Below are 17,138 nucleotides of genomic sequence, written 5' to 3' on the forward strand. Positions count from 1 at the left end.
CCTTTTGCACATTTGATAACTTTTTCTTGCAGTATTTCTAAACGTCACCGGTGTAAACAGCTTAAAAATTCATAAAAACCTCATATCGCCATGACAACTGTGATAACCAAGTTCACTTACATAAAGCTGACATAATAAATTTCAGAATTAAAAATCTTTAAAGCTCCACAAGGCAAGATTTTTATGCAAAAACACACCGGGCTTGTCAGCCTAAATCACAATGTTGGGTTGCTCCAGGGAGGTGTGTGTGTGTGTGTGTGTGTGTGTGTGTGTGAGTGATCCTGCCTTCTTGAAATGCTGTGTTTGCCCAATTGAAATTCTGCTGTTGGTTGTTTATACTGGCGGGGCATTTTCTCCACCCACAAGTTACAAATGAGATCTTAAGAGCCAAAAAACAAACAGCAGAGAAAATGTGACTTTAGCCTCTGCCATCCCTTTGATCTGAAGTGATTCGGATGTTCTGAGCAGGTAAAAAACGAGTGTGTTTTTGTGTCCAGTTTCCTGATTCTGAAATGATTTTGGGTGCTAAAAATAATTGTTTTCAAACAGCTATCATCTGGAGTTCTTAATGTTCAAAGTTTCCTAGTGCCCAGGAGTTTCACTGCCTCTTTTTCGTCTCTCTCTCTTGTGCAGGCTACGTCCAGGCGTCTAAACGGGATAAGAAGTTTGCCACCTGCGCTCCAAACTTTTCTTACGCAGCCCTGGGCGAGTGCCTCCGCCGCGCCTTCATCTACAGGCAGCCGTCGCCTGTCGACACTGTCCTCTTCAACAGGAAGCAGGGCCGTCAGGTGGGACAGGTTGCCAAGCAACAGGTGGCCAGCCTGGACTCCAACGAACCGATCTTGGGCTTCAGGGCGACCAATGAGAGACTGTTTGTCTTGACCTCCAGTAACCTTTTTGTTCTTAAGGTCAATAATAATTAGATTTGGGACTCTGTTAGGTTTAAAATTTCATCTCCTCAACCCCTCGAGCGCTTGACCATTCCAAAATAAAGATTATCTGCTGCAGCTGCATAGTAACGGTCTGCAGCTTGTGTTATTATGTCCTGTGTCAGTGTGTGCTGCATTGTGCATCCTCGAGTTACCATGTTTTCATGTCTTTTACCAAATTTCCATGTGTCACAGTATAAATGTAAATGCATTGATTTGTAGGAATAATAAGTGGTGAGAAAATAACTGAATGTGATAAATGCTACGGGTCGTGAATAATAATGTTCAGTTGTGCAGAATTGTCCCAGTAAATCCGGTGCAAAATGAATGGAATGTAATTTCTCAAATAAAACAAATCCAATAAACCAAATCTTCTGCGTAAATGACTACATTCGGCACATTAGGCCAAACATGCTGTAGTTGTCTCATGAGTCATTAAGTCAGGTGGCAACTGTTAAAAAAAAAAAAAAAAAGAAAAAAAGATTTGACTATAACAGTTGTTCAGAAATAGGTGTATATTTATTATTTCTTCATTAGGAGATATTTCCCAGTTTCCAGATAGGCCTCATACTGTCTATAAATGTAAAAATATTCATTAAAATGACTTTTCGTTTTCAGTGTTAAAAAATACTTTTGAAACTACATGGATTATGAGCTCCTGCTGATGAATGCTTGTTTATGCTGGATGGTTGGATTGATGGTTGGTTGCTGTATCGTGTCAGACGGCCGGCGGCGACTGAGAAATCCCTTTCCTGGGCTTATTTTTCAATCACCATGGTGGAGGCCTGATAAAAGACAGAATGTTCATTTCCATAAATTTACATGAGGACACTCCACATATCTGCACAGGATCTTCTTACAATTCGGTTCAATCTTTGATTGATTTGTTGGACTTGAACCCAAAAATTCAATCACATCTGTAACTCACAGCTGTCATTTTTTAAAATCTCAGTCAGGGGTCAGCCTGGAGGGGATCATGCGTAGTCCTGTGTATCTGTCTGTGTGTACATCTCTGTGTATCTGTCCACAGCTAATCTTGTATACAACTGGGCCTGTCAGATGAAAAATACTTGTGATTCAAAAGTGATTCCAAAACTTTGAAAATCCTGTTTTCTTCAGCAGTTGAGTGCTAACTCCGCAGCTGGTCTTTCACTGAAGTCTGAGCACCAGAGAAACGAAGGCAGTGCTTCAGTATTTCCCTTCCCCCAGTCGGCAAAAAATGGTTTAGTAATTGGATTATGGAATTGTTTGAGATTTGCACGCGAAGGTGAGACCACATGCCTGGTGGAGATCTGCACACTACTCAGTGCACTCCTCTATCTTTTCATGTATTTATTTATTGGCATCTTTCCTGATTAGTTTTGTTGGATGAAGGTTGGAATGGAAATACAAATCTCCTGTGAAGGTACTGAAGTTATAGCACTGAAAGACTTAATCTACCTATTTGTGAGTACTGTTCTTATAGATTCTTTATCGTCCTTTAGCAAGGAAATTTGTTGCCACCGGTCTGTCCAGCGCCTCAGATAGACACACAGCTACACAGGAACATAAGAACAATGAACACCACCGCATGACAGCATGAAAGAAAACATCCATCCACCATGTGAAAGCCTTACACACACACACACACACACACACACACACACACACACCTGTTACATAACAGTTTTGTTTGTTTGTTTGGGATGTTTTGTTTAATGATGCTGTGGCAGAGGGGACAAAGCTGCTGCCATAGCGTGCCGTTATCTACGCCCAGGGGGGAGTCGTGTGAAGAATGGGTTTAGATGGGTCATGTGCAACCCCCCCACCTCAGGGTCTGACATAGTTTCATTTTTGCCATAAAGCCAGGGTGAATGTCTTCAGTACCGACAATCGTGAATAGTGAAAAGTTAAGTTTGAAACTTTTAGCAGTAAATCTGAGAGCAAGAAGCTTGATTATCCTGTTTGTGTTTGCTATAGACCTTATGTGCACCACTTCATTTTTCAGACTCATCAGTAAACAAACAGCCCTGCTTGCTCAGCAGTGGCATTTTCTTTTTCCCCTCTTGAGAAACCCTCATAAGTGCTTTTTTCCCTTCAAAGAAACCCACTCTGTCAATAGAGAAAAGGCCAAAATGCTACTATCCTGTAGATGGACTGAAGGCAGACACTAATGGACTTTTTTCTCTCTCTCTCTCTGGTAAAGAGCGGCCAATCTGCTTCCCTTGATATTATTTTTTCTTTGAAAGAGAAGAAAGGATGGGACATGGAGCAGGTGATGGACGAAGGTCGAAGGTTCTGGCAGGAGTAGACCACAGGACGGCGATAGTGTTAACCCCAACACTACCATTTAGAAATGGACTCATTTGGCTCGTCCTCTTTGGTTGGGCTCCATTTACCGTTGCTTTTACTCTGGCAGTGTTCTCTGGCTGGAAAAACACAGAGAGCTCTGAAATTATAGCATTGCACGAGCCTTGTGGTTGGCCCACCTTGGGAGACACTAATGGACTCTTCCAATTTTGAGCGTTAAATGAACTTGTAACACACCAAGAGCAGTGCTCTCTTGGTGGTTCTTTTGCGGTGTAACTTGCGTCTTAAATGAGTAAAAATGGGCTGTGAGGTGACAGTGGAATAATTCTCATTTGTTGGGCAATTTTGTGAAGACCGTCTGCAATTTGTGACGTAAAAATTTTCAAGGCAATATGATTCCCTGTGCTAGTCCATGCCGTCGGTGATGGGTAATCGCCCTTTTCTCTTGGCAGTCATTGTTTTACTGAGGGAAATCTAGTTTTACTCTCTGCTCTGATTTAATTATTGGTGAGCAATTGAATTAGACTGCAGTGCTTGTTTTTATTAGCTGCACCAGTGTCCCTAGATTACTTGAAGGGGGCCTGTCGGATCCCGTAATGTCTGCAAGGGTTGGCTCTTTGTTTACTCAGCCACAAAGCACAGTGTGCTGTCAAAGCCACCTGACCGCACAGAACTGGATAATGGAAGATAGTTATTGCCTCGCTTCTCCATTTCCCAAACCTTCATCTGGCTGCTGTCAGGTAAACACCTCGTACCTTCCAAAAGGCCACTTTCCGAGAACGTTATTAGAACAGCTGTATTTTCCAGATTGACTGGAATGCATTTTTAACATTTCATAAGACGTTCTTTTGAAGAGGTTTCATGGTCTCTAGGGACATGAAATTTTACATTCCCTAAAAACAACAACATGTAGCCGGTTTCATAACACAGACATTTCCCAGCCGATATTTGTTTTACCTCAATTGTGATAAGAGCTGAGGCGTCGTTAGGGGTTTTGCTTTGCAAAAACAATTGGTTTGTGATTATGGTTTGACATTTTAACAATTATTCCTGCTGAAACTTTATTGTTCTGCAGGATTAATTATACCATTTAACTTAATTTAACACAACTTTCTCTGCATGCAGGTACTTCAGTAAACCATCATCGGGTTGATTGCCTATTCTTTGGTAATGAATAAAGCTCCTCCCTCGTGGGATCACTGAATGGGGGACATGTAATTAGACACTATGTGTGCAATTAGCTGATTTACAACTACAAGAACTTTATCTTTATTTCTCTCAGCAGGCTGTGAATATTATCACCCCCCATTACCCGCCATCTCACGTGTCTCATAAACTGTTACAACTGTGGAGCGTGCTGCCTCACTTGTTTCAGATATTTTCTCCAAACAAGTGACGGTACCTTGAAATGCGGCAGATCATCCCATAAATATATCTCCTCGGAAAACTCCTGGAACACAAATTGATTTTCAGGGATAGATTAATGGATGTTTCCAGATTTATTAAATCGTCAGTCCACTGCAAGAGCATGCACCCTGTGCATGGTGTTGCAAGGACAATTTTTTTTTCTCTCGGCTGAACTTCTGTTCTAATTGGTTGGACAAGTCTTTGCCCTAGGTTCAGAAACAAAATAAAAACGGACTGTTGAATGATGTATTTTTTCCTCCCACATGCAATTCAAACTCTGAGAATCTCTGATTGGGCTGAATCAGTCTGGATGGAGGGTTTTAAAGCAGTTGTCTTCATTATTGTAACTGCTTGGCGAGACAAAACTGCAGTTTCCTCTCCAGAGGTTGGACAGAAGAGACTTTCTCTGGCTTGCTCAGTCAATTAACCCCTTGCTTTGAGGCTGGCAAGAACATCCCATCACTGGAGATTTCAGACGCAATTGTATTATAATGACAAGGTGACGAGGTATATCAACAGCCACTCCACACTGTGCATATTCTCCCGTGCATAATTATTCATAAAAGCTGAGGCTGCTCCCTGGTTGCAGGCAGGCTGTAATTACACCATGCTCGTCTTTGTGGCTGTTTCTAACCCGGCTGTCATAATGAGCTTTACAGTCCCATTATTGCAGAACGAGGACCTTTTTATTGTGCCTAAATACATTCCCTCCAAAGTTAATGAGCCAGAAAACCTGTTTCTTATTCATACCTGTCTCCATTTCCACCTCTACTTGCACCTATGTTCCTCCCTGTACCCATCCTCCTCTCCCAAGCTCTGTCTCTCTCTCTTCCACTTTCATAGCCTCTCTTGTCCCCCTGCTCTCTTTACTGCTCTCTCTGCGGTGTAATCCTTTGCACCTCGTCTGTTTAGACATTTGATGAAGCTAAATTCGGAAGCTGATTTATTATTAATGCAAGGACGAGCTGGGATTTCACTACCCACCAGAGCATTTATATGAAACATCTAATTAAAGGTCTATATCCTCAGATTGCCTGTCAGCTATATTCTGCTATGGAGGAACATTATTCAAAGTGCTAACTAAGAAGATTCTTGTTTTTTTTTTTTTTTTTTTTTTTCAGTGATGTATTCGGTGCTCATTGATTTGGTGTTTCTGTGCTGCACTTCCCAGGGATCACATGTCAATCCAACAGTGTGGTGGGACATCGTTAACCTTGGATTTTCTGTTTTTGCTCTGTTCAGCTGTGGTGGCTCTCACTGCCCATAACTACTTTCTCCTACTTACTTCAAATAAGCTGCTCTTCCCTCAGAATAAAATGTGAAACACGCCGCTTTCTGTGACCCAGAGGATGAGTTTTCTTGGGAATTACCTTCCACACACACCGAGTGTTTAGAACAACAAATACGGCAACTGTTAAAGCCGTCATGACTTTTGACTGAATCACTGTAACAAACATTAGATTATTTACATTTTTACTGTGCTTTTTTTCTTTTGTGGAAAAGAGAAGCAACTGAAGATTGATGACTCTGAAACTAATCCTTTGGGTTTCTTATACATTTACCGGTGTCTCATTAAGAGCCTGGTTGCATCTCACACACATTTATTCTTGGCTCCTTTATGGCTCTCCTACACTGTATGAATTGAAATGTGTAATTTAAGAGAAGCCGGCATTTAATTGCAGCCCTATACTGCCTTGGATTGAGAAACAGTAATTATGTTCTTGAACCCTTGCTTTCCTTATGCAGATTGGATTCATCACCTAGCACAGTGATTCTCAATCTTTTTGGTGTCAAAGACGCCCAAAAACTGTAATTAACCAGAGAAACATTTGTTTCGCTCAGGGCAACACTGCTCGATATAGAGAGCTCCAAAAACAGCTCAAAAAGGAGCTTAAACTTGCTAAATGCAGGTATAAGGACAAGGTGGAGAGCATGCTAAGGGCAGGCAGCTCTCGTCCTGCATGGGAGGGGGTCAAATCTATGATGGGGATGCAACCCAGGAAGAGCCATGTCTCCCTCACTGGAAGGCCTGATCAGGAGCTCTCAAATGAACTGAACAATTTTTATAACCGTTTTAACAACTGTAATTTCAGTGAGGAATTGTCAGTTTTTAAAAATGTTGTCTCCTCACAGTATAATCTTGTTGACAGGAACAAGGTGTGTAAACTTTTCCGTGGAGTCAAGGAAAGGAAAAGCCCTGGCCCAGATGGCATTGGAGGGCGTGTTCTCAGGAACTGTGCTGACCAGCTGGCAGACATATTTACTTTTATCTTTTCTATGTCCCTACAGCTTCACAAGGTCCCCTCACTTTGGAAGGATTCCATTATTGTTCCTGTTCCCAAATCTGCACCCCCCAAATCATTAAATGATTTTAGACCTGTGACACTAACTTCCCTTGTTATGAAGTCCCTTGAGAAAATTGTCAAGGAAAGACTTCTGACCTGTGTTCAAGACTACCTGGACCCGTTACAGTTCGCTTACAGGTCAGGCAGAGGTGTTGAAGATGCATTGGCCACCCTTTTAAATCTCGTCTTGACTCATCTTGAGGGAGCCAAGACTTTTGATCGTCTTTTATTCATTGACTTTTCATCTGCTTTTAACTGCATACAGCCACACATTTTAGCAGGAAGATTGAGGGACTTCCACAGCATTGATCCTGGTCTTATAGCCTGGCTAATGGACTTTTTAACTGAAAAGTTAAAAAGCGTGTGAGGGTCAATGGTGTCCTGTCAGACACTCTTGTCTCCTCCACTGGATCACCTCAGGGCTGCGTCCTTTCACCTTTGTTGTTTGTTTTGTACACGAACGAGTGCCGTAGCCAACATATGGGGCGTCACATCTTGAAATTTGCAGATGATTCAGTAATCGTGTCCTTACTGAGCAGTGACGACCCTGACCATGGCCCTGTAGTAAAGGAATTCACAGACTGGTGTTCCTCATCGTTCATGTGTATCAACGTGTCAAAAACTAAAGAAATGTTGATTGACTTCCGTAAACACCTGTCAGTCACCCCTCCTCTTGTCATTGAGGATCAAGCTGTCGAGCTGGTCCACAATTACAAATATCTTGGGACTAACATTGATGACAAGCTGTGTTTTGATTTGCATGTGGATGCTGTCTGTAAAAAGGCACATCAACGAATGTACTTTTATAGGAAACTGCGGAGCTTTAATGTTGACAGCACTTTTATGAGGATGTTTTATTCCTGTTTCATTGAATCTGTTCTGACCTCACTGATCAGAGCCACCCCTTGGTTGGTGAGTTTGTGCTGCTCCCGTCAGGCCGCAGGTATATCCTGCCAAGATGCAGAACGAACAGACTAAAACACTCTTTTGTCCCTGCCGCCATTGGGTTTCTGAACAAATGATTATAATTGTCTGTTCTAACTATTGTTTCATTCTGTGTTATATGTTTTGTCATTCTGTGTTGTGGCTAGTCAATGAACTAGTGAAATCACAATATTCCCTCTTTTTCTGGCAATGCCCAGAACTCCCTCAATGACCCCTGGGGGTCTCCGGACCACAGGTTGAGAACCGCTGATTGGGTCAACTCATAATAGGTGAAGCAGCAGAACAACACAAAGTTATTTTAGCCATCCGCTTGATTTAGCCTGTAGCCATGTGCCGAGTTTGACTCATTGTTGCCTCTCCAGCCAGAGCGACACACCGATGAGGCTTCAGTGTGTCGGAGGAATGTTAGTGTCCAGTCTGTGATTATTCAGATTCATCTAGAGTTGTACCAGCTTCTCTCAGGGAGCCATAGCACTGTGCACATCTTCATATTTCTGAGCAAATCACAGTATGTTGGAAGCTTGTGTGTGAGAGAGAGTGAGAAAATGTGTGTGAAAGAGCTTGTTGATGCTTCTTTTCTCGCGTGGATAGGTGTGTAATGTGCATGATATGCCTTTAGAGATTCAAAACCTGCGAGACTAAAATCACTCATCAGATCTGCCTGTGCAGACGGCTGCAGGAATTATTACAAAGTCTGAATGTGCAGCTGATCTGCTGACATTAGTTTGATACTTGGAGATGTTATGCTCATTATACAAATGAAAATAACACTAGTTTCCACTTTTTTGTATTTTAACAGCAGACAAAATGCAGTGTAGCTGATGCTCTTTTCTGGAAAATCATCAAACACGTTAATATTGGCTTTTGTTTCTGCTAACCTTGCAATAACCAGCTGAGGCTAGGGAATATTAGCTGCTGAGAACAAGCCAGAGTCATTGCTGCAACAAGAACAGCTGTCCCTGCAGCACGACCGCGACCAACAAGACCAGAGGCCCGTCTCTTTGAATTGAGAGTTTCCTAAATCGAACACTCTGGCATGGCGTTATATTCATTTACCCTCCATATTTATGGAGATTGTCAGATTGCATACGGCATCTGAATGAGTTCAGTTCCACAGAAAAACAATGTGTCTCCATCACTGAGGGTCATACGTCTGCACTGTCTACCCCAAGAGAACGAAATATGCTGCATTGTGGCAGCCTTTGTCGTTGCCATGGTAACTCTAAACAGTCAGGTGCGTGGTTCAGCTATAGAGATTGTTTTAAAATGCATACATTAGATAGACATATAGACATATATATATAGAGAGAGAGAGAGAGAGAGAGAGAAATTCTGACTTTATAAAGTCAAATTTATGAGAAAAATGTTGAAGAGATATTGTTGTGACTTGGGCCGATTCAGAAGAAGAAAACATTGTGATTCTGGGCTAAAATCAGCAGGATTTCCTTGTTACTGAATTTTCCACTTTAATCTCAGAGAATGTCCAAGTTTTTTTCTTGTAAATTTACAACTTTAATCTTGAGAATTCAGATTTTTTTTCTCAGAATATTAGCCCACCCCCTCCTCCAGCTGCGTCATTTTTTCCTCTCCCTACAGAGACCCTGGTACACCGTCATACTCCTCAGGGTGAGTGCGTGATACATAATAGATAGCATTTTGGATCAAGTATTCCTTCCACTATAATGCTATGTTCCTAACAGCTGTGAACAGTACGCCTTCATGCACACGTCAAAATGTTTAACACGAGGACAGTGGCACTATGTGAAACATCAGGGCACGGTGCTGTTCCCATGGCAGTATGGACCAATATATATGCACTTAATACGGAGCAACATAGCATGTGCTTTTCCTCTGTATGCCAAACACTCCGTGACCTTTTCAGTCAGCTCACACATGATGATAGATCAAGAGAAATCAATACTACGATACCACAGATCACATCAGATCATTCCTTACAAGTGCTTGGAAAACACACTTGCATTGATTGATATCACAGACTCACACAGGTATGCCCTCAAGCCCTGTTTGTTAGAGCTGAATTAAAAAGAGAACATAATCCCCACAGGTCAACCCAAACATCCGCGATATCTCGACTCTTGTTTTCCAAGCACAGCAGGCGGCCGCAGGCTCAGGGGCTTACTGGTGTTTGGCGTGTCCACTCCTCTGGCTGCCTGGCCTTTATTGAATGTGACAAGTTGACCCCATGAAAGACATTTTAGAAGCAAGCTCAGTATCTGGATGAAGATCTGGATACGTGGAAGGGAAGGCCGGCCTCAAAGCATTATTTACTTTCATGAGAAACTGCATAGACCCGTTTAAAATTCAAGTCACACAACCTCATACTGGCAATCGCATCAAATTGCAGTAAATATTTTAATATGGAGTTTATGTGATATGTACGTGATGACAGAATTTGGATTTACTGAGGATATCTGTGTCATCTTCTATACTGTCAAATTAGCACCATATAACAAAATCAATTCATCTAAATGTATGTGGATGTTACTCTTAAATCTATATGCTGATGAGAGCTGTGGTTAATACATTTCCATACTAAATGCCAGTGATGTCCATACCACCAAAGTGCAGATTAGAGAGCTGCTGTGGCCTTTGAACTTCAAAGTTATCTTAGGGAGATTTTATTGATTATATGTAATGGAGATTTCTGCTCCTTCCTGCTAAGGTCAAGGTTAAGCTATTCCTGTCCCGCCTTTGCATCTGCCTCCCTGTGTCTTTGGGCTCTCTCCGCAGATGAAAGTCTGCATGCTTTCAGTTTCATGCCTGTGTTTTATTTTATCCAGAGAATGTCAAAGAAAGGAATTTAATTTCAGGAACACTGGACTTGTCCTTTTTGTCCTTTGCTTTCCTGCCACGTGGCCTGATGTTTATTCCTGCTTAAAGTAGGTGGTCGATGGGGGATCTCATGCAGAGGCAAAACAGAGATTTCGCCTTTGTGAGGAAATATTTAAATCATAATAAATATTGTCTTCCCTGAGTGTGTGTTGCTGTGTTCAGAAACACAAACTTGCACTGGGCTCCATCATTTCCAAACCAGCTTTATTTGGAACCGAACAGTAAAATGTACAAATTAAAGGCAGACTATGCGGTTTGAAATGGGAGGGCAGCCCACCTTGTTATGATGCGGTAAAGAACCTAGAAATGGCTCAGGAGTTCAGGGCAACTCGTTTTACCCGACTATAACCTAAAATATAAGAGTATTTCCATTGTTTGTGTCTCTATTGTTGATGTTTTTATGCACATTTGACATCAAACCTTTAGATTCAAGACAGACGATTCAAAGGTTTACATTAATTCTGTTCATTCTTAACATCAGTAAACAAAGTGGCATGCCCTCCCATTTCAAACTGCCTAGTCTGCCTTTCACAGTTTCTATATAACCATCCAATATGTTCACAGAGTCACATTCATTAAAAAAAAAAAAAAAAAAAAAAAAAAAAAACAGACCAAGGCAACCGTTTCCAGATAATACATCACAAAATAATATTTTCTCTGTAGTATATCCCTTTTTTGGGCATTCATGACAGCAGCAGCTCCATAATATACAAATAAATAAAATAAAATATACAATTTACCCTCCTGTTACACCTGACAAACAAAACAGTTACAGTTACAACCATTTTCATAACTTTTCACATACACGCAGGGAATTTGCTCACAAGAATGCATGAATGTACAGACACTCAAAGTATACACCGATACAATCACAAAATAAAACTCCTGTTGCTATTCTACATCCCACATTTGCCACGTATTGAAATGTAACCCAGGCGCAGTGTCGTTTGTCTACAACTATTACAGAGCGAGAGCTTTATCTTCCTCCGCTGCACAATTATGTTCCCTTGTGCGATTGGCTGCACTCACAAATTCATGAACATTTGGTCATTGATCAGGCAGTAAAGGCTACACAACATCAGCATATCTAAACAGAGCGTTTCCAACCAGCTTGTTTGTTACCGGCTCATTGAAGGCTTGCTAAATTGCGCACAACTACAACCAGACAAGCGAAGCAGTGGCTTGATAAATCCACAGTTCACATGATAAACAATATAATTTCACTTTGCCTCGGCTCATCAGCCCCGCATCACGGAGGTAAATACTGAGCATGTGGTGTGGCACTTGAAATTCATCAACACACTTCAATAAACTTCACTTTCTTTAACACTATATACAGTCTTTTGTAGTGTAAAACACTGAGGTTTGCAATCATGGTCATTGCTCACACATTCACCGATAAAAAACAAATAATGAGAACAATAGATGTGGTGTAAAATTGGTGGTTAATGGTGAGGCAAGTATAACAATAAATAATGATGATAAACTTGTGTGGTGTTTTTTAAATAAGGTTACAAAGTGCCTTGTGTATTATATTAGTCTATAGCCAAGGCTGATCCGGTCATTCACAGTGGAAAATCAGCACATATGTCTGTATGAATACACTTTATAAAACATAAGCCCTAATCTCTGGGGCTCACTCAGCACAGAGTCTTGGCTTTCACATTGTGCTCGAGGGTGTACAGCATTAACAGAGAAAATACAGACTGTTGTTCAAAGGGGCTTCAGGTGCAAGTCAGTGTTCACCCTCTGAAGAGCTGCCTGCCTCAACGCAAGGAGTCAGCATCACTTAAAGCAGCACACACACTTCTTACAGCCGCACTGGGCACGGTTTTAATATTGACATCACCGAGAGGAGCTTCCTGTCCCCCTTAATTCACACATGGCTGACTGGTTGTATTTTCCCTAATTAAATTATGATGTTGGATATAGATGCTTCCTTAGCCATGGGAAATGATGAATCACAAATTAACAGGCAAAATACAAATTGTCTCCTAAACATCAGCAAGTGGCTGCTCTGTCCACAGACAGCTGAACTCAGCATTGTTAGATCTTTTCTCTCTCTCATCCCTTTGGCAACTTTTGGTATTAAAATTTGGCAACATGCTTGCCTAGTTCAGCTTTAAAAAGATGAAATCATTCTGAGCTGGACTGAAACCCAGACTCAGCAAATATTTAGAGTTGAATTGTCCAGGAAAAAGTGTGAATGGTGCAACATTAACTCTCATCTGATGCTGACTTCTACACACTATCTTACACTCAGGTCACTCAGGTCAGGACACTACCTAAAGTCATCATTAATTGTGTATTTACACTGTCATAGACCATTGTTGCTGACATGGAGCAAGTTTTGCCTGGTGACCCAAATGCTATCATTACACATTGGTGGCAGTAATGGCAGTAATCTGTGTGTTTACATCTTAAAGGCAGCAGCCTGGCTGGGAAAAGGTCAGACAGCGGGCAGCAGGAGACACCATTCCACTTGACAGACTCCATTAAGCAAGCCACCAACTCTCTAGTTCACACCAGATACTACATTCAGTCTCGCACCTTTTCCTCTGGCCGCTAAAGTCGACTCTGGAGCCCTCACACTCTCCCTCAGGCGTCGCTGAAAGTCACCCTCCCATAGACACAAGGGTCCTGGAACATCATTTTCTTCTCAGGCAGCAGCTCGTCTGTGACCGTGAGCTCCTCCAGCTCTGTGGTGAAGTGGTCGGTGCTCTCCACCATGGATGTGTCCTTGACGGCGCTGTAGGTGAGCGCCACGCTGTAGGCGGCCGGCTTCTCCGAGCCCTTGCGCCCGCAGCGGCAGATCTTGCGGAAAGCGGCCCGAAACTTCTGGGACATGGCGTTGTAGATGACCGGGTTGATGGCGCTGTTGAGGTAGATGCACGTCCGGCAGAAGAGCAGGAACCAGCTGTCCAGGTAGGGCTGGTCCAGGAGGGAGTTGACCACCACCAAGGTGCGGTAGGGCATCCAAAGCATGGCGAACAGGATCACCACCACAGCCAGCATCTTGGTCACCTGGAGGGCCACAAGGGGAAACACTGGAACTGTTCAATAAAGCTCTGCTTAGAGCAATAAAATGAGCCACGTTGAGTGAATACATGTATTTGAACAAATAAATAACAGCAGCAGTTACAGACATGGAGCAAAACCTGCCTTGGGGTGTAGGGGCAATGCTTTATTGGGTTTTCCAGTATATGTGTTAGAGTTTCAGTGTTCAGTTCAAACTGTAATTTGCAGCTCTTAACTTGTTCTGTCCTGCAAATGCGGAGTCATTACAGTGACTTCAAAAGGAAGAGTTATGCAAGAGTTTTTGGGGTTTGTTTGTAATAGCCGTGTAATAAGATGCAATGAAAAATATGTATTTTCAGAGAATTAATTTAATCCAATACTCTTTTAAAAAGACTTTTTAAAAAATCAGTCAAACTTTTTTCCTTTTTTGTAAGGTTAAGTGTTGTGTGAGTTAAAGCAGTGATCTCCTTGACACTGACACTGAGAGTTGTTTTTTAGATATTTTCTAAGTGAAACTGCCTGTGGAGCAAACGGACTTGTTTTAGACAAAATTAGATTATTAGACAGGATATTGGTCTAAATAAGTTCAGATAAGACTTTTTCCAGTGTAAGAAATCAGGACAACATGCGGGATACGCTTCTAAAACCTTTAGGCGTAAAAGATGGTTATAAACTTAGAAGGAGCTGCGTGTGGATGCGCCAGGCTCTCACGCACCACCCACCTGTCTGCGGGAGGTCGCAGTTGAACTGGAGTGGCGAGTGTTTTTACAGCTCGGCGCCTTACTGACCGCGGCACCGCTGTGTCCATTTTTCTTTTTCTCCTTCGGGTCAGACGGCAGCGGATTGAGGAAGAGGATTCTTGCTATGAGTCCGTACAGGATTGCAGAGAGCAACAGTGGCAAAACAAAAAATATGCCGAAATCAAAAAAGTAAATCGGCAAGTAAAACTGTCTGGGCACTTTGTAGCCGCAGGTGACGATGGTGATGTTGTCATACACCAGCTCTTGGATATCTGACAGGTAAAACCACATTACGCAGTAAACCGAAGTAAAAACCCATACAAACAAAATGATTTTCTTCGCCCTGGACAGGGTGCACAAAAACTGTGCTTTTATAGGATGGCAAATGGCGATGTATCTTTCTATTGTGAAAGCTGTTATGGAGCAAGATGAGGCATTGATTCCAAGGTACTGAAAGTAGGTGATGGAAAGGCACCCATAGTGGCCAAATACCCAAGATCCAAAGATACTGTCTGTTATACTTGGTAGACCAGCCGCTGTTAGCACCATCAGATCTGCCACTGCCAAACTCACAAGGTAGCAGTTGGTCGGTGTCCTCATGTGTTTGGTGGTAAGCACCACCAAGATGACCATAACATTGCCAACAATTCCTAAGGCGCATATCACAAAAAGCAATAAGCTACTTATCACTTTGTAATGGATACTGTGGTCCATCCACGTCCCCAAAGTCATGTTCATGTCTTGAGCTGTGGTAAAGTTTTCCATTTTGCTCGGTCACGCAAAAAGCTCTGCCGGTGAAGAACAGCGACTTTGCAGTGCGCTCACAGCCTCCCGGCGCATCGACCAGGTTTTACGCGCGAGAGAAGCGGGAGTTGTAGAGGGCAAAAAGAAATGCAAAAGTGTATGGATCGATCAATCACCTTGAATATGTATCCAGGGGGTGCTATGAATTACTTTGACACAAATTGCCAAAGGGCTGGTCGTACACTGCCATAATACCCTGCGAATTCATTGTCATGTGGTGCGTAAAAGTGGTGCGTCTCCGTGTTCTCGCCAGAACAACCTGCGTCTGTCGGACAGATTCTGCTTTTGAGCCGTAGGTTTTGGCACAAGGTCTCATTACGCATGCGGGTTGATGAGCCCATCATTACATTTTCTATCTCAGACTGCGCTGTAAACAAAACTAGCTGGTAAATAACAAATGATCTCCATTGTCTACCTGTTGTCAGTCGCATCACCTGCTACTTTAAATGTATTTGCAGATTAGTTGTAATTAACCGACAGAGAACGGGGAATAAATGTTAGTGCTGCCCTTAAAGATGATTCATTTCAGCTTGCAGGTAGTCTGCCGGGTTCTTCTTATTCTGTTATTGTTCATTCGTTTAGTTCTTACGCAGATTGAAAGCAATTTTAGCCTAAATGTCAGAACTCATTTTGTGAGATGTGTGTTTAAAAGGGCAGCTGAAAGTCACCTCGGGTGCACACAGAGGTCCACTTCCATTAGACTGTCTAAGTCTTGACTTTCTGAGCTCAACAGGCAGCCGCTTCATGTGCTACATCATGGAAAGAAAGAAGCGCAGTTTCTGAGCTATGAAGCAGATAAATATACCTGCATGCTTTTATAATGTATAGATGAACTCATGGTTGACATCAGTTTTTACATATAGAATCTAATTAACTATCCTCAAGGGAGCTTTGCAGTTCCATAAATTACTGCAGTTTTTTTTTCTTTTTTTCTTTTTTTTTTTTTTACACTATATGTCCTGGTTATTGCTGACGCATGAAATCTTAACAACAAGCTCAAGTCAGCAAGGCTGTTTCTGGCAAGTCTTGGAGCCAAGTGCCCACATGGTCTCTGCAGAGAGAACGGCATAATGAGCAAAGGGCTTATTTTACCCACTGCAATTCAGATAATGAAGAGGGTTTAGTTTGTAAGAAACGAGAATCAAAGCTAAGGCTGGTAACAAACAGGTATTTTGTGCATTCAGTTGTGTTTGAGCTTTCATTAAAAAAGAAAAAAACATTGTGTCCATCAGGTCTAAAACATGTCCTGGCAACTTAATTTACTCAGCAGGAGCTTTAGCCTAGTGTATTGTTATAAATCTATGAAACAGTATTGTGAGTATACAAAAATACTGTTAATACCCTCTCAGAAGTGTAGGAGCACAGTGGAAATATAACTTGTGCCAAGCGATTAGAGTTTCTAAATACTTTACTATTTTTTTAAGCCAATACTTTGGGAAAAAATCCTCTAGCACTTTGGATTTGCCTTGTTGTTGTACTGTGCCATCATTGCCTGCTGTTTCCCTCACCAGTTAATTTATTTTGAGTAAAAGGCACAGAAACAGATTTGTGCTGTTTAACCTGTTTTAGCTGCCGTGCCGTCCTTTATGCATGCAGCATGGGACTCTGCAGTTGCTTGTTTCTCTGCACAACACTGTGGAGGTGGCAAATCGCTCTCCTCCACACCAACTGTGCACATTTTAAAGGAACTGTGCTGAGAATGGTGACGAGCTTGCCAACACTTTATTCATGTGATTGTGCTGTGGGCTTTGAAGTTGCCAGCAGTCCATCCCGAGCAACAGGTGGACCAGGGCTGCAGGGAATTACAT

The 17,138-nt window shown here is 42.1% G+C and overlaps 2 protein-coding genes across 2 annotated transcripts in view; one reads left to right on the forward strand and one right to left on the reverse strand.

Moving 5' to 3' along the window:
• Positions 1 to 1,294, forward strand: part of nudcd1 (NudC domain containing 1) — a 30,882-nt gene extending 29,588 nt beyond the window's left edge. Inside the window, exon 10 of the mRNA XM_030063117.1 lies at positions 634 to 1,294. Coding sequence (XP_029918977.1) covers positions 634 to 923 — 290 coding nt within the window. The 3' untranslated portion in view covers positions 924 to 1,294. The remainder of the gene's footprint in view (positions 1 to 633) is intronic.
• A 12,072-nt stretch (positions 1,295 to 13,366) lies between these two features.
• Positions 13,367 to 15,300, reverse strand: trhrb (thyrotropin-releasing hormone receptor b). The gene is made up of 2 exons (XM_030063942.1): positions 14,509 to 15,300; positions 13,367 to 13,792 (listed from the first exon to the last, which is right to left on the reverse strand). Exons 1-2 carry the CDS (start codon positions 15,289 to 15,291, stop codon positions 13,367 to 13,369), a joined length of 1,209 nt encoding a protein of 402 aa, XP_029919802.1. The 5' UTR covers positions 15,292 to 15,300.
• Positions 15,301 to 17,138: the final 1,838 nt, after the last annotated feature.

Source organism: Myripristis murdjan, chromosome 11, assembly GCF_902150065.1.
Source record: "Myripristis murdjan chromosome 11, fMyrMur1.1, whole genome shotgun sequence".
In the NCBI taxonomy this organism is placed as follows: domain Eukaryota; kingdom Metazoa; phylum Chordata; class Actinopteri; order Holocentriformes; family Holocentridae; genus Myripristis; species Myripristis murdjan.